Genomic DNA, 24,028 nt, shown 5'->3' on the forward strand with positions numbered 1-24,028 from the left:
CTTGTTATATTGCCACCATTATACAATAAAACCTTGTTATACTGCCACCATTATACAGTAAACCCTTGTTATACTGCCACTATTATACAGTAAAACCTTGTCAAACTGCCACCATTATACAGAAAAACCTTGTTATACTGCCACCATTATACAGTAAACCTTGTTATACTGCCATTATTATACAGTAAAACCTTGCTATACTACCTCCATTGTACAGTAAAACCTTCTTATATTGCCACCATTATACAGTAAAACCTTGTTATATTGCCACCATTATCCAGTAAATCCTTGTTATACTGCCACCATTATACAGTAAAACCTTGGCATACTGCCACCATTATAAATTTAAACCTTGTTATACTATCACCACTGTACAGTAAAACCTTGGCATACTGCCACCATTATAAATTTAAACCTTGTTATACTATCACAACTGTACAGTAAAACCTTGTTATACTGCCACTATTATACAGTGAAAACTTGTTATACCATCACCATTATACAGTAAAACCTTGGTATACTGCCACCATTATACATTTAAACCTGGTTATACTTTCACCATTATACAGTAAAACCTTGTTATACTATCACCGTACAGAAAAACCTCGTTATACTGCCACCATTATACAGTAAACCACGTTATACTGTCACCATTATACAGTAAAACCTTGTTATACTGCCACCATTATACAGTAAACCACGTTATACTGTCACCATTATACAGTAAAACCCTGTTATACTATCACCATTATACAGTAAACTCCGTTATACTCATCATTTGCAGGAAACCTTGTTATACTGCCACCATTATACAGTAACCCTCGTTATACTGTCACCATTATACAGTAAAACCTTGTTATACCTTGTTATATTGCCACCATTATACAATAAAACCTTGTTATACTGCCACCATTATACAGTAACCCTCGTTATACTGTCACCATTATACAGTAAAACCTTGTTATACTATCACCGTACAGAAAAACCTCGTTATACTGCCACCATTATACAGTAAACCCTTGTTATACTGCCACTATTATACAGTAAAGCCTTGTTATACTGTCGCCATAATACAGTAAAACCTTGTTATACTGTCACCACTATACGGTAAACCCTGTTATACTGCCTCCATTATACAGTAAACCACGTTATACTGTCACCATTATACAGTAAAACCTTGTTATACTTTCACCATCATACAGTAAAACCTTGTTATACTGTCACCACTATACAGTAAACCCTGTTATACTGCCTCCATTTTACAGTAAAACCTTGCTATACTGCCACCATTGTACAGTAGAACCTTGTTACACTGCCACCATTATACAGTAAACCCTTGTTATACTGCCACCATTATACAGTAAAACCTTGTTATTCTGCCACCATTATACAGTAAAACCTTGTTATTCTGCCACCATTATACAGTAAAACCTTGTTATACTATCACCATTATCCAGTAAACCTTGTTATACTGCCATTATTATACAGTAAAACCTTGTTACACTGCCACCATTATACAGTAAACCCTTGTTATACTGCCACTATTATACAGTGAAAACTTGTTATACCATCACCATTATACAGTAAAACCTTGGTATACTGTCACCACTATACAGTAAACCCTGTTATACTGCCTCCATTATACAGTAAACCACGTTATACTGTCACCATTATACAGTAAAACCTTGTTATACTGCCACCATTATACAGTAAAACCTTGTTATACTGTCACCACTAAACAGTAAACCCTGTTATACTGCCTCCATTGTACAGTAAAACCTTGCTATACTGCCACCATTGTACAGTAAAACCTTGTTACACTGCCACCATTATACAGTAAAACCTTGTTATACTGCCACCATTATACAGTAAACCTCGTTATACTGTCACCATTATACAGTAAAACCTTGTTATACTATCACCATTATACAGTAAACTCCGTTATACTGTCACCATTTGCAGGAAACCTTGTTATACTGCCACCATTATACAGTAAAACCTTGGTATATTGCCACCATTATACATTTAAACCTTGTTATACTGTCACCATTATACAGTAAAACCTTGTTATACTATCACCACTGTACAGTAAAACCTTGTTATACTGCCACCATTATACAGTAAAACCTTGTTACACTGTCACCACTATACAGTTAACCCTTTTATACTGCCTCCATTGTACAGTAAAACCTTGTTATACTGTCATCATTATACAGTAAAACCTTGTTATACTGTCATCATTATACAGTAAAACCTTGTTATACTGCCACATTACACATTGTACAACAATTATGAGATATACAACTTATACTAATCAGTATTGTTGGCCCAGATGTCAGAGCAAATAAATGGGACATAACTCTTAGCATCAAGTAGTAATACATGTAAATGTTATCTCAAGTTCACTATCAATTAATGCTATGTAATGTTTAATATATAATATATGCATGGCCCTTTGATAATTTTCCATACCACTTTTTCCCGAAGGTTGGCTATGGATGGATCGCAATATTTTGCCTTGTTTACAAATTGCCTAGCAAAAATTTATTCAAACATACTAAATCAAGTGAAATATATATCCTCATGAATAAGCCATCGGTATGATTAACTAAGTATTTAATCAATTTGTTATGATAAAAGAATTTAACCAGATCAGAAACCACTATATTAATTCATCAGACTGAACATGCCGTTGATATGACCGTTAAACTTTTACCGTTACACAGCTGAGTACATCACCTCCTTGGGTAACCTGAAGTTGGACACGTTTGCCAGTGCCGTTACAGAGAAGTACTCGGATCTCTACTGGGGCTCCGATCTTCTGTTTAATTTATATGATGCAGCCAATGGTCTTAAAGGGTAAGTATGTCAAGGTCAAGTGGTCAAATGTTCTAGTTCAAAGGTTAATTGGTAAAGGCGAAATAGTGTTCGTTAAGGACGCAATATAATATATAAACTTTATTTACAACAATTATGAAACAAGTTTTTACATCTTATGTTAATCCCTCTTGTTGGCCCGGATGTTAGCGTAAGGACGAAATGATATCAAGACAATTACATATCATTTCAGTTCCTTTCGTTCTTGGATGATTTAAATCTGTTGTTTGGATGATAAAAAAATGATTCAAAATATCACTAAAGGTGAAAATAGTTTCATTGATAAGGAAAAGCCTAATATAGGCCTAGCCTGTGGTGTCATCCTTTTAATAATATATGTTATGTTTTATATTTCTTATTATCTGTTCATCTGTAATTTTAATGTAATTATCAATAAAATGTTTTTAATTGAATTTATTGATATTAAATATCATTATTGAAGGATTAAGATTGAAATATTTTTGAACAATTTGGTAACTTTACCTAGTATTTGTTCTTACTTAACAAATGAAATGTATTATGTTATGACTAGAAGTTATTAATGGTCTATTTAGGTCCCGGAGACTAATGAAGAATAGTGCCAAATTGTATGACCAGAGCCCTCTGTCCAAGCGACAGAGTCCTTCAGCTCAGTTACCGATGCCAGGGTTAGAAGATCAGGACCCAAACCTTTCATCTTCAAGTCCCTCGGATTCGGGGCTTCCTCAGACTCCGCAGAAACTTCCAGCTGACTCCGCGTACCAGCAGAGTGTGTCACGGCAACAGGATAAGCAAAAACATAGACATTTGTCAGTGCAACAGAAATCTCAGCATCGCAATACATCTGATTCCTCAGATACGGAACAGTTTGATAGACGGCGACGTTACCGCCGAAAACAACATACGGACAAATCTAGAAATAATCAAGAATATACTCTCCGAACTTCCGGTTACGATACACCATCAATGGAGTTACATCCCTTACGCAGGGATACTGATATTTCTCCACGGCTACAGATGCACATGGCGAACGGTGAGAACCCACTCCTACAGAATGGAACTGTTCAGGTGCCCCAAATTCGTGACTGGGATCTTGACATTGCAAAAGCCAGTCACACTAATAATCCAAACTCCTTGATACAAGATGAAGAAAAAGTGTCGGATGTTGTATCTGAGAAACCTCCACCTTCACAGGGTAGGCAAAACGCATGGGTTGCCTCCCCTGATAAAACAGATGAATTTGCATCTACTAGTACAGACCGTCAGCGAAAACCTATGCCCGATTCATCAATCATGTCTTCCACACGACAAGTGTTAGCCTCTAATTCTGCACCGACTGCTGACATGTCTAAATTAAAACGACGGGTGACACCTGAAAAACCGCCACGCCACAGTTTGGTCCTTAACAACAGGCCCGATGGCCATGTACAGCCAGGTCCCAAGCCTCTGAAGGCAGTCCACAGGGACGGTAGTACCTCCTCGCACAGTAGTGAGGTAGCCGAGGTTCTCCCAGTTACTAATCTGTCTCGTAACATGTCCATGCTCTCCCTCGATAACAACCCTGGTGACGCACATCTAAGGAACAGGAAGGGACATGTTGTGTTTCACAGTGCCATGATGGAACTCTTTAGCTCTCCGGAGCTTGACAAATTCAGACAGGAAATCGTAAGTACTTTTTTGACAGAGCGTATAAGATAAATTGTCAATATCATAAAATTCAAAACAGAAAAAAAAATTGTAAGTACATTTCAGATCTATAAATTCAGATAATAAACTGTATAACTACATTTTACACAGAGGGTATGCATTCCCATCAAATTTTCAAAGAACATTTTTAAGAATCCATATTTACACAATTCATGTCAATTTGAGAGTGTACTGCCAGATCCATTATTTACAGTGTACGAAATAACGAAAACGTTTATAAACTTGTAGGCTAAAAATGTATTCAGATTATGTTAGACAGAGGATTATCTTTTAAAATACAGAAACAGATATCAGAGTTTGTGGATTCACTTTACTGCAAAATACGATAATAACACTACAGTAAATAACGTGACACAAATTAACGTAACCACTGATGTGTGACAGGACGAGGATGACCCCGCCGGACTTCAGTCTCAGCTTAACGCCATACAGCAACAGCTGATGATGGAACGGAAAATGAAGCGCAAATCACAGACCTTCTACAGCAAACTCGTTGAATCACCCAAGGCTGTCAAAAGTAAGCTCAACGAGTTATCTAAGGCTGTCAAATGTATGCTCACAAAGTCACTTTAGGCTGTCAAAGGTAAGCTCATTGAGTCACTAAAAGCCACTTAATGTAAGCTTGATGAGCCCCAATGCCGCTAAAGGTACCATAACAAGTCAGATAAGGATGTCAGATGCAAGCTCAATAAATCCCTCAAAGGTAAACTCAACAAGTCACCTAAGGCTGTCAAAGGTAAGCTTAATGAGTCATCTCAGGTTGTCAAAGGTAAACTCAACAAGTCACCTAAGGCTGTCAAAGGTAAGCTTAATGAGTCATCTAAGGCTGTCAAAGGTAAACTCAACAAGACACCTAAGGCTGTCAAAGGTAAGCTTAATGAGTCATCTAAGGCTGTCAAAGGTAAGCTCTACGAGTCATCTAAGGCTGTAAAAGGTAAACTCAAGTCATCTAAGGCTGTCAAAGGTAAACTCAATGTGTCCTCTAAGGCAGTAAAAGGTAAGCTTAATGAGTCATCTAAGGCTGTCAAAGGTAAACTCAACAAGTCATCTAAGGCTGTCAAAGGTTAACTCAATGTGTCCTCTAAGGCTGTAAAAGGTAAGCTCTATGAGTCATCTAAGGCTGTCCAAGGTAAACTCTACAAGTCACCTAAGGCTGTCAAAGGTAAGCTAAACGAGTTACCTTGGGCTGTAAAAGGTAAGCTTAATGAGTTACCTAAGGTTGCCAAAGGTAAACTCTACGAGTCATCTAAGGCTGTAAAAGGTAAGCTCTATGAGTCATCTAAGGCTGTCAAAGGTAAACTCAACAAGTCATCTAAGGCTGTCAAAGATAAACTCTACAAGTCACCTAAGGCTGTCAAAGGTAAGCTAAACGAGTTACCTTGGGCTTTCAAAAGTAACCTCAATGAGTTACCTTAGGCTGTAAAAGGTAAGCTCAACGAGTCATCTAAGGCTGTCAAAGGTAAACATAACAAGTCATCTAAGGCTGTCAAAGGTAAGCTCATTGTGTCCTCTTAGGCTGTAAAAGGTAAGCTCTACGAGGCATCTAAGGCTGTCAAAGTTAAGCTTAATGAGTCATCTAAGGCTGTCAAAGGTAAACCCCCTGTGTCCTCTAAGGCTGTAAAAGGTAAGCTCTACGAGTCATCTAAGGTTGTCACAGGTAAGCTCAACGTGTCATCTAAGGCTGTCACAGGTAAGCTCAACGTGTCATCTAAGGCTGTCACAGGTAAGCTCAACGTGTCATCTAAGGCTGTCACAGGTAAGCTCAACGTGTCATCTAAGGCTGTCACAGGTAAGCTCAAAGAGTCACCTTCGGCTGTCAAAGGTAAGCTTTCAGTGTAATTGTATATAAAAGTGACCATCACCACGAGATTTGAATCATCTGATACTATCAGTGGCAAGTTTATTACCAAAGTTTATTACTTAATGCAAGGATTGCCAAGTGTTCGGCAACTTAAGAATATTTCTCCCGATGATTGATATACTCCCATCTCACACCCAAAGGGGGCAAATACCTCTTTTTCTCTCCCCTGTTGTCCGCCCTTTCATAAATGCAATGTTGACACAATGTTTATTAATTGATGAAATGATGCCAGTGCAACGTTGAGGTGACATCACACCATTGTAATGATGGTGAATCCCCTTGTCTCCAACCTGGGGTCCTAAAAGGATCCTTCACAACGTCGAAAATTGTGCAAACACCTGTCAAGGGTAAGGACACATTGATTCAGAGTCTTGCCCGGTAAACTTAACTAGAGTCGGGAAAGAAAGATTCAGTTAATAGAGAAGCAAAAGAAAAATTCATTTAAGGTATTTAATCTCATTAACAGGTGATCAGAAGAACAGAATGACACAAGTGTCGAAGGATTTGGAGGATATGACACAGAAGACTCGATTTTTGGAGCTGTGTAAGACCCACATAGAGGTATGATGGGGCTGCCAAATTCCCTTTGAAAGACCCCCTCCCCCCTCCCTAAATAAAAGTACCCCTTACAGCTTTTTTGGACTTTATTATAAAAATATTTTACCATACAGTTGAACCACATTGATACTGGCTCTGATTGTTTAGCAGAAAAGGTCATAAATAATAAAACCCATGTACACATTTTGTCTTGGAAATGAAGTTTCCAGATAAACAAGTTTAAACTGTACATCACTTTCTCTAGTATTCACCAAGCAGATTTAGCAATGATCTTTCTCCATTTTAGGTCCCAGATGGGATACTTATAGACTAAAGCGAAATTTAATAGTTTTCCAAACTGACAGATGCGAGAAGAAACAAAAGTTACCTGTAACTGACCGAGATTGGGTTATCTTAATTTCAAGCTAAGATTGTGTGACATGTGACAGAATCTTAGCCCTTGACTGAGATATGATACATTGAGCAGATTGTTTTGGTTTCTCGAAATCGCTTATTAACACATTTTTCTTACCATCAATTTGTCGTCGTTAATTAATTATTTCTGTGTCTCCTTCTTACAGATGTTACAAGCCGAGTTGAGTGGGATTCATGTAAGCTACCTCCATTCTCTCGCTACCTGTCCTAAGGGCCAGCCCCTTCACCTCAGACCCTGCCAGGAGAACCCTTTCCTCCAGTTCCAGCATCCGAAGGAGCCTCAAACTGGCTATGAGATCCTGTCCCTTCAGTCCGGCACTCCCGAGGGACTCATGTCCTACCTGTTTGCTAAGTAATTATAATCAGTTGTGTCTATAGGTATCTCCATATTGAGTATAGTCATGGCTCAAAATGGTGTAAATTTAGTCACCATGGTGACAGAAATACTCATTGCCAAACAACAGTTGGCTCATAAGGCTCATGAGTGAGTCAATATTGTACACACATCAAGAATTTTGACGAGGAGATTTTGACTAATACCATGAACTTAACTTTTTATTGAGCTCTCAGTCAACTTTGAAATTCTCATTGCTTGAGCAAAATTACCATCATTCAACATGTTATGTAAATGTTTTAATGATGCCGACAATATTCAATTCACGATTTCTGATTATATAGGATTTGATTTCTTACTTGGTACTTACCTCTGAAATGGTTTTAATATAAGACTGGGCCTACATTTTGATGCCTAACTAAATTCCTGAAAAAAATAACTGTAGCTGAAATGTGTGCTCTTAGTCCCCTGAAAATCATATCACGTTAGGAAAAGTTACAATTTTATCGCTCAATTAGAGAGAGATTTTTTTTATTGTAGATTGCTTTTCAATACACAGAATATAACGACACTTGTGATTTTTGTTTCCAGCGCTGCGTTAAGGGACGGCTACATTCACCAGTTCATGTACTGTTTCCGCTACCTGGTGCGGCCAGTCAAGCTTCTGAGTTTTCTTGTGGACGCCTACAAAGCAGCGGCTGAGTCAACGTAAGTCACCAAAGCAACCATAATGATTCCAAGCTGAGCTTCGCAATCATATTAAAGAAATTGAAGTTTAGCTAAATGTTGTCAAGAGCTCCATATCAAACATGTACATGCATAAGTATGTGTGTGACGTTGTAAATGTGTACAGATAATTTTATTGAAATTTACATGTACATGTATCTTTTTTTGCAATTCTCAAAAAATTAACTGCTGCCCTATCACTTTGCAATTTGTACCAATTTTTTTTTAATTATTTTCTGAAGACATTTAAATGGGGTTAGCATATACAATAGTTCAATAAGTTCATTAGATTTTTTTAAATGACAACAGGTGCAAAGTTGAAGGCAATTTAAACCATCTTTTTAACTTTGCATCAAACTTAATAAAGTCATAAATGAACTAGTACAAAATAAGGACATATACATAAATACATCATAATAATATACAATTAAACTTGCTCAAGATACCATCTGCATTAAGAGGCCATGCACTTTTAAAACTCCCCGTCACAATTTAATTTTCATGTATACTGAACCTGTATTAAGAAACCACCTTCAGTAAGAGACCGCTTTATGAACTTCGAAAAGTTTATCAGAACACAGGTCGGACATTGGTTGGTTGTGTTGATAAAATCTGGGTTCGGTGTTGTATAATTACAGTGGCCAAAGCAACGATAATAACATGTCTCGAATACAACAACGGGTGATGGACCTTATATACTACTGGCTGGAGGGATATTACTCTGTCGACTTCGAGCGAAACAACGAGGCCACAGAACTTCTACACGCCTTCCTGCAACTCAGCGTGAGTTACAATCAACTGTTTAAGTGACTATTTTATGATATCATTTGATAAGTGAAATATGTTAAGAGCACGGATGTAATTTCATTTCATTTCAGTAAACTTTATCGAAAACATCAAAAGGATTGGACAACAGGCTATGCCTACATTAATCCTCTCATAAATACGAAGATACTTACATGTTGTTCTGACAAAATAAGGCTTTTACAGTCCTTTGACAATCAGCTCTGAAATAAAAAAAGAATTAGGTAAAAACAATGCAACGTTTAGATTTCGATTTTTTCTGTAAAACTGTATTTCTGCGCTTGGTTTTGTCAGTGTTCATTTAATTCATATTCAAATTGTTTAGCTGTGCTTGAATTCACAACATCAGACGGAAGATAGATGTAAGCATTTTAGATTACAATGTAATCTGAAATGAGCCGAGATGGTGTAAAGAGTTGCCTCCCCTTATAGTACCTGAGCAGCAATAGAGGCAGGTACAGACCCTGCATGGCCAGATCACTTTCTAAAATAAGACATAAAAATGACTGATATTTATTACCATAATTTCTGCTTTTATTCGTTAGGATATTGCAGCTTTGCCGGAGGGAAAAGAACTGAAAGAGTCACTTAGCAACTGTGAGGAAGGTTACAGTATTGATCTTGTATCTGCAAAAGAAGAGGAAGATATACATATATACAAGGCCAATACACCCAGAAAGGTATTTATATCTCTCATCCATTCAGAGCACAGACACACTATACCTGTAGCCAATAGGATGGGATCCTCCTGAATAAATTCTTAAAAAATTCCTGAGTTTAGAAATTTATCTTTGTCAAATTTACTTTTAGTATATAATAGTTTCAGTAAACGAATAAAGATTTAATTATGTTGGATATATTTTGCTGTCAGACATAATCAGCATTTAGAAGTTGTACCAAATTTGTTTTAAAATAGATATTGGAGTTTTTGTTAAAAGGAAGGTGAGGCTTAATGGTCATGTTTATTAGGCCCAACATTGCGAGATGTAGATTCCCTGCATGTAGTAAATCACTATACTTCCTTTTTGGATAACATCTGTAGTTCTGATAGTCTGACTGCTGTCAAATTAAACTTCACATCATGTGAAGACTGCTTAGATTAGACAGCTTGTCAGAATACTTGGGTGTCAGAAAAGACAGATTGTCAGAATACTCAGGGATCAACTAACACAGATTGTCAGAGTACTGAGGGGTGAGATAAGACAAATTGCCAGACTATGTGGGGTCAGATAAGACAGATTGTCAGAATACTCAGTGGTCGAATTAGACAGATTGTTAGAATACTCAGGGATCAAATAACACAGATTGTCAGAAAACTGAGGGTGAGATAAGACAGATTGTCAAAATATATGGGGGTCAGATAAGACAGATTGTCAGAATACTCAGGGGTCAGATAAGACAGATTGTCAGAATAATCAGGGATCAAATAACACAGATTGTCAGAATACTTGGGGGTCAAATGAGAGAGATTATCAGAATAATCAGGGGTCAGATAAGACAGATTGTCAGAATACTCAGCAGTCGGATTAGACAGATTGTTAGAATACTCAGGGATCAAATAACACAGACTGTCAGAATACTTAGGGGTCAAATGAGAGAGATTAACGAATAATCAGGGGTCAGATAAGACAGATTGTCAGAGTACTTGGGTGTCAGAAAAGACAGATTATCAGAATACTTGGGTGTCAGAAAAGACAGATTGTCAGAATACTCAGGGATCAACTAACACAGATTGTCAGAGTACTCAGGGGTCAGATAAGACAGATTGTCAGAATAATAAGGGGTCACATTAGACAGATTGTTCGAATAATTAGGGGTCAGATTAGACAAGTTTTTACTGTTCAAGTTGGTTCTGTAACACTGTTACTGATCGGCTGCTGTATTGTAGGTATATTACATGAGAGAAGAGAATTCTCCACAGGATGAGGTATTCAATAAATACAAGCTACAGGTTTCTTCCAAATTAAAAAGTATTTACTAAAACTTGCAATTAAAAATAATTGAACTGACAAGGAATAATAAAACAGTTTGAAATTATCATAAAAAAATTCAGTTTGGATACACAATTAAAAAGAAATTCAGCAATTCATCAATTTATATTAACCTGCTTCTTCCTTGTCAAGATCTACATATGAGGTTGCGTTTTGGTGTGACCTCTGGTTTCAGCCAATCAGAAGTCGCTACCAGAACATGTGGTGTCGGGAAACGTTTGACATATACTGGTGTAAGATCCTATCATGAATTAAAAAATAATGTAAGCTTTGAGTTTTATTACGCTAAATTTTGCTGTCTAAACATTGGTATGCAAGACATTTGTTTTTTCCATAAGTTAAAAAAACAAAACATTATTAGAATGTTTATTTTTAGCTGTTGGTATGGGTTGTAAGAGCTTTCAGGCAAATTAATACCCCAATTATCATCTTTTCCATCCATCTTAACATTGGTACAAGAAATTTGCCACAGCAAACAAAAAATTAAAGTCCATTGCAGAGACTGAATCTCAATATCACACTGTGGATAGAATAAAATGATATACCGGTAGTCAATATTATAAAGGATGATTATAATAAAATCTTCTGTTTTGGTATTTTTTTTAAAAAAAGAACAGAGTACAAGATAGCAGGATGTGTCAAATATAGACTAGCCTCCTTTGTTACTAGCTGAAATGGTCATAATGATAATACTGAGATAGGAAAAGGAGAAACTTGTCCTTGACCGTTGGTAGCTGACAGTTATAAGGGCAGTACTAGTACTGTTAGACAGAAAAACAGAGGGGAGGAAAAATGTTGTCGCAAGTGTATTTAAAAGCTAGACTAAAGAGCAAAAAATGGATTGTTTACAGTATTTCAAAAACTCAAGAAAAATGGCAACCAGGTGAGCAAGACATTTGAAGAATTGTCTATCATGTTTCTTGGTATCCAAACCTCAGGCTCAGGTGTATATAAATGCAATGACTGGTGTTGCTGTATAACTAAATTAGACTATATATTGATGTTAATCATAAATTGATTTCCAGTCAAAGCTGCTGAGAAAAATGGGGACAAACATAAAAAAGGTGGAACATTTTGTGATTTTTTTTTATTGGATTGTTTTGCTGAACAGTGTGCAAATATTTTGTAGTGAAATACAGCTAAAAATAGTGCACATTTTGATATTACTGAAGTACAGTGCTGCAAGTCTGAATGTGTGTCGTGTTTTTTGGAGAATTCAATAGCTACATGTATCAACTTGAAGATAAACTTGACTAGCCAGTGAAGGGGGTTTGAACAGCAAGCACAATAAAAGGCTTATGGACAATAGAGAGACTACTATATCTTACAAATCAGGCCAGTCATATAAAGATGCGTGTTTCTGGATACTGCGCTAAGGCTGTTACCTCTGGGATTGCATTGAGGTTAAAGTTACCAATTAACAAGTTAAACTATATTATTACCATCGTAACAACTGTGAAATATTTGTGCTAGTATACTTTTCAAACAAAATATTCCATAAAAAGCACTTGTTGCCATACATTTTATAGAATTGTAGTCGTTTGAAATTTCAGTGTTTGAAAATAAGATTTAGAAAAAAAAGAAAAAAAAGTGCAGGGGTCAAACCCAGGACCTTTATATTTCATGGCTAATACTTACTGGTACTGCCATACAGGAATGATAAGCCACAGAATTTATGGTCAACACAATTTAGATTATTTAAGCACATGATAAACTTGACCAGGGATATTACTCTTAGCCGGAAGAACTCTTTTTGGCTGCTTATTCTTTTATATAAAATGGAGAATACTCCAAGTAAAATAAACTCCGAGTGGTACTCGGCTTTACGAGTATAACCAATGCAGTGGATTCCTTTACCTTAATGTGTAATTTTGGATCATCATGATTTATTTAAATCTTAAAGTACGTATGATCTTGGTAAGCAATGGGAAAATATTGTAATATTTCTTAAGAAAACTGAAAGCCAAGTTTTGTCTAAAACTTACACATGTATATGGAAGGGGAAGGGGATATATGAGGGCCTTATAGGAGGACACACATATGTCAGGGGAGGGAATGGGATATATGGGGGCCTTATAGGAGGAGACATATATGTCAGGGGAGGGAATGGGATATATGGGGGCCTTATAGGAGGAGACATATATGTCAGGGGAGGGAATGGGATATATGGGGGCCTTATAGGAGGAGACATATATGTCAGGGGAGGGAATGGGATATATGGGGGCCTTATAGGAGGAGACATATATGTCAGGGGAGGGAATGGGATATATGGGGGCCTTATAGGAGGAGACACATATGTCAGGGGAGGGAATGGGATATATGGGGGCCTTATAGGAGGAGACACATATATGGAAGGGGAGGGAAGGGGATATAGGGGGGCCTTATAGGAGGAGACACATATATGGAAGGGGGAGGGGATATATGGGGGCCTTATAGGAGGAGACACATGCGTCAGGGGAGGGAAGGGGGTTATTTATTGATTGGGTTATGTATAATTAGGAGGGGGTGTTCAGGGGAAGTGTGTTGCTAGACTGTGACACAGTATAACAATCATCTACACAGCGGTAATTGCTATACAATGTATTTACATAGAGAATAATACATGCCTTTTTCTATATCATACCCAGTATCAACCCGAGACTGCAATATCAGCCCAAGGGCCGAAGGCCCGAGGGCTGATATTGGTCGACGGTTGATACTGGGTGTGATATGGAAAAAGGCGTGTTTTATTCTGTTTATTACATACCTACTAATAAAAACTACTATCTTATGATTTATTTTTATTTTCGGAATATTAAAAAACGAAAAAAAAACTCAAAAGGGGTGTGATATAGGTTTTGCGGGCTGATACCGGTTTTGGGGTGTGATACGGCGAGGGCTGATATGGGTAAGGGCAATTGTATCATATCGCATATACAAAAAATCCGTATTTATTAGTAAGTATGTATTAAAATAAATACAACAATGTGTGCTAACTATATATAAGTACAGTGCTAAAATGTTAATACAAATTAATTATAAAGTATATCCTATTTTAGCGCCCCATCTAAATCTCCCTGAATGATTTTAAATTATTAAATTATCACAATGCACCTTATTACCTTATTTAGCAAACTAGGGTAATGACGAGAAAATAAGTGCTAAAAATAGTATTCAGTAAGATTTATGCTGAGGCCAAAGTCCTGATTTTTTCTACTGTGGAAACAATTATTTTGGGTGATGTTTTTACAAACCAAGACTGAATTATTCCGGACTGCTCCCATGAATCTTGACTAGCTGCTTCTTGAAGTGCTAAAGTAACATTTCTTCTGAAGAGGAAAAGCGCTGAAATACGATTGCTGTTAATATCTGTGTGTTTAAAGATTTATACTGTTCCGTTGCATTGGCTGATAATGACTGACATAATTGTTTTGTTTTGATTGTAATTTTATTTTGTGATGTCTGCATTTCTAACCATAATGTTGTTTATACATTTTATATAAAAAAAAACCGGAAGTTTATCCTCACATTTAGAAATAGTTTTAATGGTTGTTTGAATTATAATATCTCAACATAGCCCATTTTTACAAAAACAGAATGTGGAAGAAAATGGGTAAAGTACTTGATGTAAACAAAAACATCTGTTATGTATGATGAACAAGTCATGAAATAAGGTATTGTTTGAATTGAAAAGAAGTAAAAAGATGTATTGAAAAAATACATAATGATACACAACTCTGTCCAGTCATATTTTATAACAAAGTTTTTCTCCATGTCACACATTTAACATTTCTCAAAACCTGTAGGCTGCTGGCAAGTGTTATTGATATGTGATGTTCTCTGATTGTAAGTAAGGGCTTAAATATTGTGTTTTTGGTAATCACGCAAGGATTGAGTCTGATCAATATTTAAACAAATAAATAAATAAAAAAAAAATCTTTCTTTTCAAAGAGAAATTCATGAAGTTTTCTTTCTATATATTGTTTAAAACAGGATTACATAAGAAATCAATAAAACTGATTTATTTTATGTCAAATTTTCCAGTGGGGATCGCTGAAGAACATTTTGGGGCGTGGTAAGTCAACATCGCCCAAACTGACATTATTCCACGAGAAGAGAACTCCGGTTACTAAACTGACGACAGATGACGGATTCCTTCCTGCTAAATCTCCACGGCGTGTCGATTCCTTCACACTCCTCGACCACACGCCACAGACCTTAGCCGAACAGCTTACACTCATAGCACAGGTAACTATGGTTTAACCTGTCTACAACAAACTGTAAATAATCGGAAAACCTGTGTAATCCAGATCTTTTAGAAGCAGGGTAATATTGTATGCGATTTCATGTCAATCTAACCTTATCTAAATCTTAAATTTGCAGAGACGTCCATTTGATGCTGCCTGGTCATCTTTTCTTTTGAATTTCTACAATCCGAATAAAACCAGACTTTTAATTCCACACCGATACTCTGTGTTAATTCCAGTCAAACTGGTACCATGTTTGATTGGAACGTAGAGTATCAGATTGGAATTAAAGATCTGGTTTTAATCAGATTGGAATTTCTATTACCCTAATGGTCGAACTAGTGAATTCCATTCAGGAATCCACCACACTGGGGTCGCTGCACTTAACTGAACTTTCACTAGTGGACATTGGATTTCATTTTCCCTTGTATTTGCCTCTTTACCTTTGTTACTGCTGATCTTGTATATTATACAGTTGAACCTATTTTTAATGCAATCGTAATTGGGACCAATGATAAACTTGGAGATAATCCTGAAGAGTTTGTTTTATATTTGGGAATGAAGAAATAAACTGCCCTGGATGCATTATAACACACGAAGCTTTCAGATAATTGGGAATTTGAGTTTCTCATAATAAATTTTGACTATATATAAAGGGGTGGGCTTAACCGGTGCATAGTTTTATAATTTGAAAATATAATCACTTTCGATGGTTTTTGTCTGTTTCAGAGTATTTTCCAGTTGACCCATCCTGTCCACTACCTGAACTCTAAGGCCCAGGGGATAAGTGTGGCCATGACCATGACTGGCTCCAAAACCCCACTCATGCAAAGGTTAGTTTTTACATAGATGGTCAAAGATTTGCTGACCATCCATGGTCATAGGTCTGCTGACTGTCCATGGTCATAGCTCTGGTGACCATCCATGGTCAAGATATAAAAAAAAGTAGATAGCAATTATTCTAAAGCTTAAATTTCCTCATGCAATGTTTTCTTATTAGTCAACATTTGACTGACCCTGATCTTAGATAGTTTTCCTCATTGACTTGTAATTTCTGATTGGTTTGTTTACAGATTGACAGGCCAGGACTCAGACCAGCCCCTTCCTCCTAGCCTCTTTGAGAATAAAACATTACGTGAAACGGCCGTCCAGCTAATGATAGAACATGACCAGGAGGTCGGACATTGGGTGGCAGCGGAGATCGTCAACTGCAGCAACCCAAAGGTACCTACAAACACTTACTGAATTCAGTTGCAAGGACTTTTCATTTAAGTCTGCTGTAAGGACTTTTCATTTAAGTCTGCTGTAAGGACTTTTCATTTAAGTCTGCTGTAAGGACTTTCCATTTAAGTCTGCTGTAAGGACTTTCTATTGATGTCTGCTGTAAGGACTTTCGATGAAGTCTGTGGTAAAGACTTTTCATTTAAGTCTATTGTAAGGACTTTCGTTTGAAGTCTGCTGTAAGGACTTTCCATTAAAGTCTGCTGTAAGGACTTTCCCTTGAAGTCTGCTGTAAAAACTTTCCATTGAAGTCTGCTGTAAGGACTTTTCATTTAAGTCTGCTGTAAGGACTTTCCATTGAAGTCTGCTTTAAGGATTTTCCATTTAAGTCTGCTGTAAGGATTTTCCATTGATGTCTGCTGTAATGACTTTCCATTAAAGTCTGCTGTAAGGACTTTCCATTAAAGTCTGCGGTAAGGACTTTCCCTTGAAGTCTGCTGTAAGAACTTTTCATAGGACTTTCCGATAAAGTCTGTGGTAAGGACTTTCCATTGAAGTCGGCTGTTAGAACTTTTAATTGAAGTCTGCTGTAAGGACTTTCCATTCAAGTCCTCGGTAAGGACTTTCCATTGAAGTCCACTGTTAGAACTTTTCATTGAAGTCTGCTGTAAGGACTTTCCATTAAAGTCTGCTGTAAGGACTTTCTATTGAAGTCCGCTGTTAGAACTTTCCATTGAAATCCGCTGTTAGAACTTTTCATTAAAGTCTGCTGTAAGGACTTTTCATTGAGATCTGCTGTAAAGTCAGAATGGGGCCCAAATTGTGCAAGCTAGGGTTCACACATATAGGTTGCCGCATGCAATCAAGCAGTGGATAAGAGCAGACAGATTCTTTTCCTGAAATCCACAGCTGATCATTATAAGATCTAACGAAAACTGAATTAAGTCTTACTTTAACTTTAGGTCAAATTTTGTAGGCACGTAATTTGTTGACTACAGGATGTCAATGATGAGGAGACTGTTTTACTCAAATTTCTCTTCCTTTCATTTCAGAATCAGCTGGCAATTTTAACAAAATTCCTCAACACAGCCCAGATCTGTAAGGATATGAGAAACTATGGGACCTGTCTTGCCATCTTAGATGGTCTGGAAAACCTAATAGTCAAACAGCTTCCTGCCTGGCGCCATCTGCAGGGCAAATGTGTCAGCATCATAGAGGAACTATCTTCTGTCAGGGTGAGATAACTTGTCAAAATTTATTAAGATATGTTTTATTTACAATGAAGTCTAGTTAATATGGCTGTCTTTGTTCCAAGCCAAAAGTAGCAAATACTTGTCTGTCTGGACAATTGGTACGTCACTTTTATCAAAGAAAAGGAGAAAGCTGTTACCTACACTGCTGGCTGGGTTATTACAGTATTGATCCTGCAATAAGCCCAGGGGCAATCACGAAATGTCTGACTTTTTAAGGGAGGGGGGTTATTACAAGATGAAATAAACAGCATTTGTTGGCACTTTTACTGTTCAACTGCATTAGAAATGGGTGGGTTTATTTACAGGCCTGGGCTTAGTTGCTGGATAAATATGGTAGTGGGACAGCTGATTTAGTATTGACTGAATTGACATGGTTTGAATTCATTTCATCTAAGGCCATAACACTGTCATATCAGTGTCTGCATATTTCAAGTACAAGCACAAAAAATAATAGAAAAAAAATCTGTTCTTTGAACACGTACATCCTAGTATATATGTCCACACCTTTGCATTGGTCCTTGTTCAGAGAACCATAGTATTAAGGGTTCTCTAATAAGTTTTGAATGTTAATTAATGGTTAAAACAAATTATTTTAATGTGACTTGATCGTGAATGACTTCATTATTTCCGTATTTCAGCTCTTCCTGAAGAATGATGGAATGGCCATTACCAGTGTCACCAACAGCCATCTCCTTCCCACAATTCCATCTGTTTTGCTCTTCCTGTTCCACGTCCAGCAACAAGAGTTTGGAAGTTTTCAGCTCGCCAATGGCATGTACAAGTGGAGCAAGATCAGGTACTTTCAGTCAGGGTTGTAAATGATTCTGTGGGTTGTTATAATATTTATAATCAAGATAAATGTAGGCTGGTGCAATGGTAATGGTATCTTCAATGTTCCACCCTGACCTGTCCAATCTTACATAAAGTCATCATTCTCTGTTACAACTAGAAATACTTGTAAACTCTAACGATAGTTTTGGCAGATTTTATGACAAACTGTCTGTACTGTCCACCTGTTTTGACAACATGTCTGCTGACTACCTGTCTGTACTGACAACCTGCCTATTATGACAACCTGTATATACTGACCATGTACTTGCCTGTTATGACCACATGTCTGTACTGACAACCTGTCTGTTATGACAACCTGTCTGTACTGACCATCTGTTTTGATAATATGTCTGCTGACCTACATCCATTTTATGACCATGCACTTGTTTATAGTGAACACTTTTCATACTGACCACCATTTTGTAATGACTATCTGTCTGCAATGACCAACTGACGATAATAACTATTTAAGAATGAATTCTTTTAAAAAATCTCAACAAAATATTGAAAAATGAAAATTGAAGTTTAATAAAGAAGAAGTATGACTTCATTGCATTTTTAATTCGTAATTTCTATTTCCATTTAAGGTCCATCAGTAAAATCATTGACCAGATCAGGATTTTCAAGGGCCATCTATATGGCTTCGAACCTGACTTTGACCTTCAGGATGACCTTCAGCTACGTATACGGGAGTTCGGAGGTCAAGATATCCACCAGATAGCTGCACAGCATCATACAAACTATCAGAAAATGCCTTCAGGTGGAATTAGTGGTGCTTTCCGAAAGATGAAAGGGAGGCTTCAGTCAAAGTGAGGCTGGTGTCTTTATAAATATTCCCTAGAGATGACTGGGAGGTTACCAATTCTTTGAAGAGATTGTTGGTCAGAAACAATATATTTAATGCCACAAAGTGGAGTTTTGTAGCCAAACTGAGAATTATTTCAAGTCGTCAAGGCTGATGTTGAAAAGAGATTGATTTCAAAGTGAGACTGATATCAAAGTGTGACTGATATCAAAGTGAGATTGATGTCAAAATGAGACTCAGATGTCAAAAATGAGGCTGATTCCAAAGCAAAAATTGACCACCTTATTATTGATGAAAAAATGGGATTCTGAGGTCACTGATTCAAATGATCAAACGACTGGGCTAACTTCACAACAGAGTTGTGAACTACCTTTTACACTACCTCAAACACAACCTCAAACATGACCTTGACCTTTAGGTCCCACAGCAATAGTACACACCAATTTCAAGATGATGAATAACTGGAGCTAATGCGAACAGTATGACAATTTGTAATGGCTTATTTAAGCACATTTGTGCCCATTTAAAAGTGCTAAATTATGATAATTGTTAAAAATATATAATCAATGTGTTCCTGTGAGCTACAGATAGTTGTAGCTCTACTTCATCATACATTTAAGTTTCAGATTATCTAAAATGTGATATCAGTCTGTTAATATGAATACAATTGACTGTAATAACGTTATATTCTAACACAGAAAACACAGAAGGAAAAAGAATATAATGAAAATTGTGGAGTTTTATAATTCAATTGATGATAATTTTCCAATCAACACCTAGCTGCTAATATTAATTCTACCACTGAACGACAGGAAAGTTTCTTCGTGCAGTTGTAGTATAAAATTAGAAATTTTATAATTTTGTAGTGAACCATGTAATGGTTCCTCAAGACTGTTAGTATCGTTAGCAAAGGTTTGATGAGGAGTTGTGCAACATGTGACCAATTAACATAGATACAGTGGCTGTTCTGGACAGATTTTTCTGAAAGATAATTGTTTTACGAACTATCGAACGCTGCGTCAATCAAATTGTTTTGACTGCTCACAGCAACACCAATGTGCCAATGGTAGATTGCTGTGTTTGTGTCTTGTATTAACCCTTTAACCCCTATGTCACTTTAGTAGACTCTACCATGCATTGATCTGGATGAGTCCATTATGGTCTACAGTGGTGAAAGGGTTAAGAAGAGAAGTAGGATGACTGTGTCTTCATGTCATCAACATCTATACACAGTTTATCAAAACCAAATCTTCTGACTAATAATACGTTGTATACAAAAGTAATAAACATTATTCATATAATGCACTATGTAAATCATGAATTTATATTAACCCTTTCACCACTGTAGACCACAATGGACTCATCCATATCAATGCATGGTAGGGTCTATTAAAGTTACATAGGGTGAAATGGTAAACCAGCAAAAACAAACATTTTACTCACTCAGAATTGTCTCTCCTCCCACAAGCTTACTAGTACAATTATATACTATAACCTTTATTTATTTATCAATTATTGTGAAATTGTGGAATGTATTTTTTTGTGTTCTACTATTGTAGGTTGAAAAGGATCAAATGAGTGAAAAAAATTGTCCCGTATGATAGAAAACGTGTTATGCCTGTACTAAATTTGTGTCCAGCCTAGCTTCCTTTTATCTGAACATTGTTGAAATTTAAATAGGCCCCCTTGATATGGAGATATTGGGAAAATTTGAATGATCACCAAACCTTCCCAAAAAATAAGCCGTGTTGTCACCTTTTTTTAAGTAAGTTGATTATTATGGTAAAGGGACGGGAGTCATAAGGACCAGAAAAAGGTTCAGCTGAATACTGTACATTATATACTAAGTATACTGAAAGGAATGTTTTTTCTGGAATACAGTGACTTTCTACAGGGTTTTATCTGTAATACATGTATATTCAGTGCTCTTTTATGTATTCGAACAGAAATAGTGTTTAGACTGTATGAGATACAGTCGTATTAATATGCAATAGATCTTTTTATGATATAGTTTGTTGACATGTTGAATATCTTGCCAATATCAATGAAATGTGTTTGACTCTCGAAGACAATCATTTGTTCAGAAAATAATTAACATATACACTAAACACCATGCATGTATTGTTTGTATAGCAATATCATATACTATGTAAAACTGTATATATATAATCACACTTTGTATTTTTTGGGGGAGAATTATCATTTTCCTGGTTTAATTTTATACATGTATCGATACCCATTACCTGTGATAATTCTGGAGAGATTACTCAAAAGTCTTTCTCTGTTAACTCATTCACCCCTGAAGACACGTTTGAACTCTTTCAGTTCAAAGGTAGGAATAGTTCATTATGAAATTTCAGGGGTGAATGAGTTAAGGTATTATACATACATGTACCGTCTTTTTCCAACAATAAGCCCAGGTGGCTCAAAGTAGAGGATAGACCTTTTGCAGGACAATGAAATGGCAAAGAACATGTATAACATTTCAACTGAACTGTATTTGACATGAGTGGGCTTTTCACCAGGCATGGGCTTATTGCCGGATAAACACGATAGTATTAATGCACCTTTTTTCTATTTTTTTTATCATATCATCTGGATAGGATAATCACTGTACAAATAATATATTTTCACTGATTTGATAACAGAATTCTTTTCAAATGAATTTGGATAAAGGAAAAATGGTTTAGATATCAGGGACATAAAAATCAACCATGTGATCAAATGCATACATTTCATTGGCTTTTACTGATATAAGGTTCAGCCCTGTCAAAACTAAATCCAGAATTAAAAGTCTATACGTGTACAAAACAAATTGTGATTTGTTTATGAAGAATCTTTTTATGCAATATCACTTGTGCTTTCATTCTCCTTCAGTTTTTATTATTTTTTGCTTGACGTTCAATATCAATCAAAATGATACAGTATTTTTAAATATATATCTGCTATTGCTAATTTTACCCACAAGATATTTTGTGTTTGTTTGTTTAAGTTCATTAAAATTTAAAATGTAATCATCTGTGACTTTTCAAAGTGCCAGTAAAACTCGGCAATATTTTCTGTATTCATGATTTCAAAGTTGCTGCAAGCTTCAACCCCCAAAATACAGGTAGACATATAATAATAAATGTTTCATATTGAGCAAATCATGACCTTGAAATGTGTGTATTATTTTGCAATTTATACACAGTCGAACCTCGTTATCTCGAAGTTGACGGGGTCGCTGGAAAACTTCGAGTTATCCGAGTATTCGAGTTATGCGGGTTCATAGATTTGGTATGAAATTTGCTGTTGGGACATAGCACTAGCAGTTGTTGGTTTTATAAATAGTTAATGCTTTTAATCAATTGATAAATGATATACGTAATCAATATAACAAATACAGCTATGTAATTTTACAATAAACACNATGTATCTGATAAGGAGTAGTCTCCCTTAGTTTCCCTGTAATAAACCCATGGAGGTGTCTTCTAAGGCAGTTAAAAGGGTACTGGGATTTATAAGTCCCAAATTGAGCCCTTAAATGAAGAAATATTGAAGGGCTCATTTTCAGGCACAGGCTTAATTAACAGCTGGTGTTATCTTTAACAAGGGTGGGGAGTAAAATCCTGGACTCATGTATGTTATTCATCGCTGAAACAATATCTAATCTTTCCTGTAATTTCTTATTTACAAAACCTGTATCGAGTATATATATATATCTTATCTGTGATATTCTACATTAACTTTACAAAATATATATTCACTATATTTGTATATATACTTGCATGTAAAGATCTAACACCAGTTTTGATATTATATATTTAAAGCTTTTTAAAGATCAATGTTGCCTTATTTTTCATAATCATCAATACCATTGTTAATACAGTGTCTGAATCCAGTTCCTTTAATGTGTTTAAGCTATTGAATGAAATGTTAAGACAATTTTTTACTAGAAAAGTAGTAATTGATGTTTTGTGTTTTAAAAGGATTTAAAACAACAGAACAAAAAGCCCATATCTAAAAGGTTCACAAGAAGCTAATACTTTAATAACAGTTTATCTTACGTCTGACATTCAGGTAGCAACGATAATGAGCAAGGGAGACAACTGTTTATCACAAGTAAAATGTGAATGTAGGCCATTCAACTTTAGAAAAAATCAACGAGATATAGAATTTCAATGAAGATATTTACATTAAAATGGGAACTGAAAACAGAACAAATTCAAATAAATCAATTAAAAACAACAATTTTTAGAAGTTAAGTGAATAATATGAAAATTTGGCTTAATATTTACTAGAGGCGTGAAAGGAGTGGTTTTAGGTTATTTATAATAATGTTCACAACAGTACAATTCATTAATGATATACGTTACATTATGATTGACATGTGTATTAACATTTATTGTACAAGTACCATACTATGTACTCAAAAGTTGCCACATTTAAAGTTATTAAAATA

The 24,028-nt window shown here is 36.1% G+C and overlaps 1 protein-coding gene across 6 annotated transcripts in view; it reads left to right on the plus strand.

Moving 5' to 3' along the window:
- The window catches only part of LOC110451693 (protein very KIND-like), an 80,777-nt gene extending 58,011 nt beyond the window's left edge, over window positions 1-22,766 (plus strand). For all 6 annotated transcript variants that reach the window (XM_021499823.1, XM_021499827.1, XM_021499825.1 and 3 more), the window contains 14 exons: window positions 2,727-2,859; window positions 3,432-4,521; window positions 4,948-5,080; window positions 6,891-6,985; window positions 7,543-7,748; window positions 8,322-8,438; window positions 9,095-9,239; window positions 9,806-9,940; window positions 15,275-15,478; window positions 16,207-16,310; window positions 16,551-16,701; window positions 17,751-17,933; window positions 18,590-18,747; window positions 19,370-22,766. In XM_021499823.1, the coding sequence (XP_021355498.1) occupies window positions 2,727-2,859; window positions 3,432-4,521; window positions 4,948-5,080; window positions 6,891-6,985; window positions 7,543-7,748; window positions 8,322-8,438; window positions 9,095-9,239; window positions 9,806-9,940; window positions 15,275-15,478; window positions 16,207-16,310; window positions 16,551-16,701; window positions 17,751-17,933; window positions 18,590-18,747; window positions 19,370-19,595 (3,080 nt within the window). In that variant the 3' untranslated portion in view covers window positions 19,596-22,766. The remainder of the gene's footprint in view (window positions 1-2,726; window positions 2,860-3,431; window positions 4,522-4,947; window positions 5,081-6,890; window positions 6,986-7,542; window positions 7,749-8,321; window positions 8,439-9,094; window positions 9,240-9,805; window positions 9,941-15,274; window positions 15,479-16,206; window positions 16,311-16,550; window positions 16,702-17,750; window positions 17,934-18,589; window positions 18,748-19,369) is intronic.
- Window positions 22,767-24,028: the final 1,262 nt, after the last annotated feature.

The sequence above is a fragment of the Mizuhopecten yessoensis genome, unplaced genomic scaffold (genome assembly GCF_002113885.1).
Source record: "Mizuhopecten yessoensis strain PY_sf001 unplaced genomic scaffold, ASM211388v2 scaffold6169, whole genome shotgun sequence".
Taxonomy (NCBI): domain Eukaryota; kingdom Metazoa; phylum Mollusca; class Bivalvia; order Pectinida; family Pectinidae; genus Mizuhopecten; species Mizuhopecten yessoensis.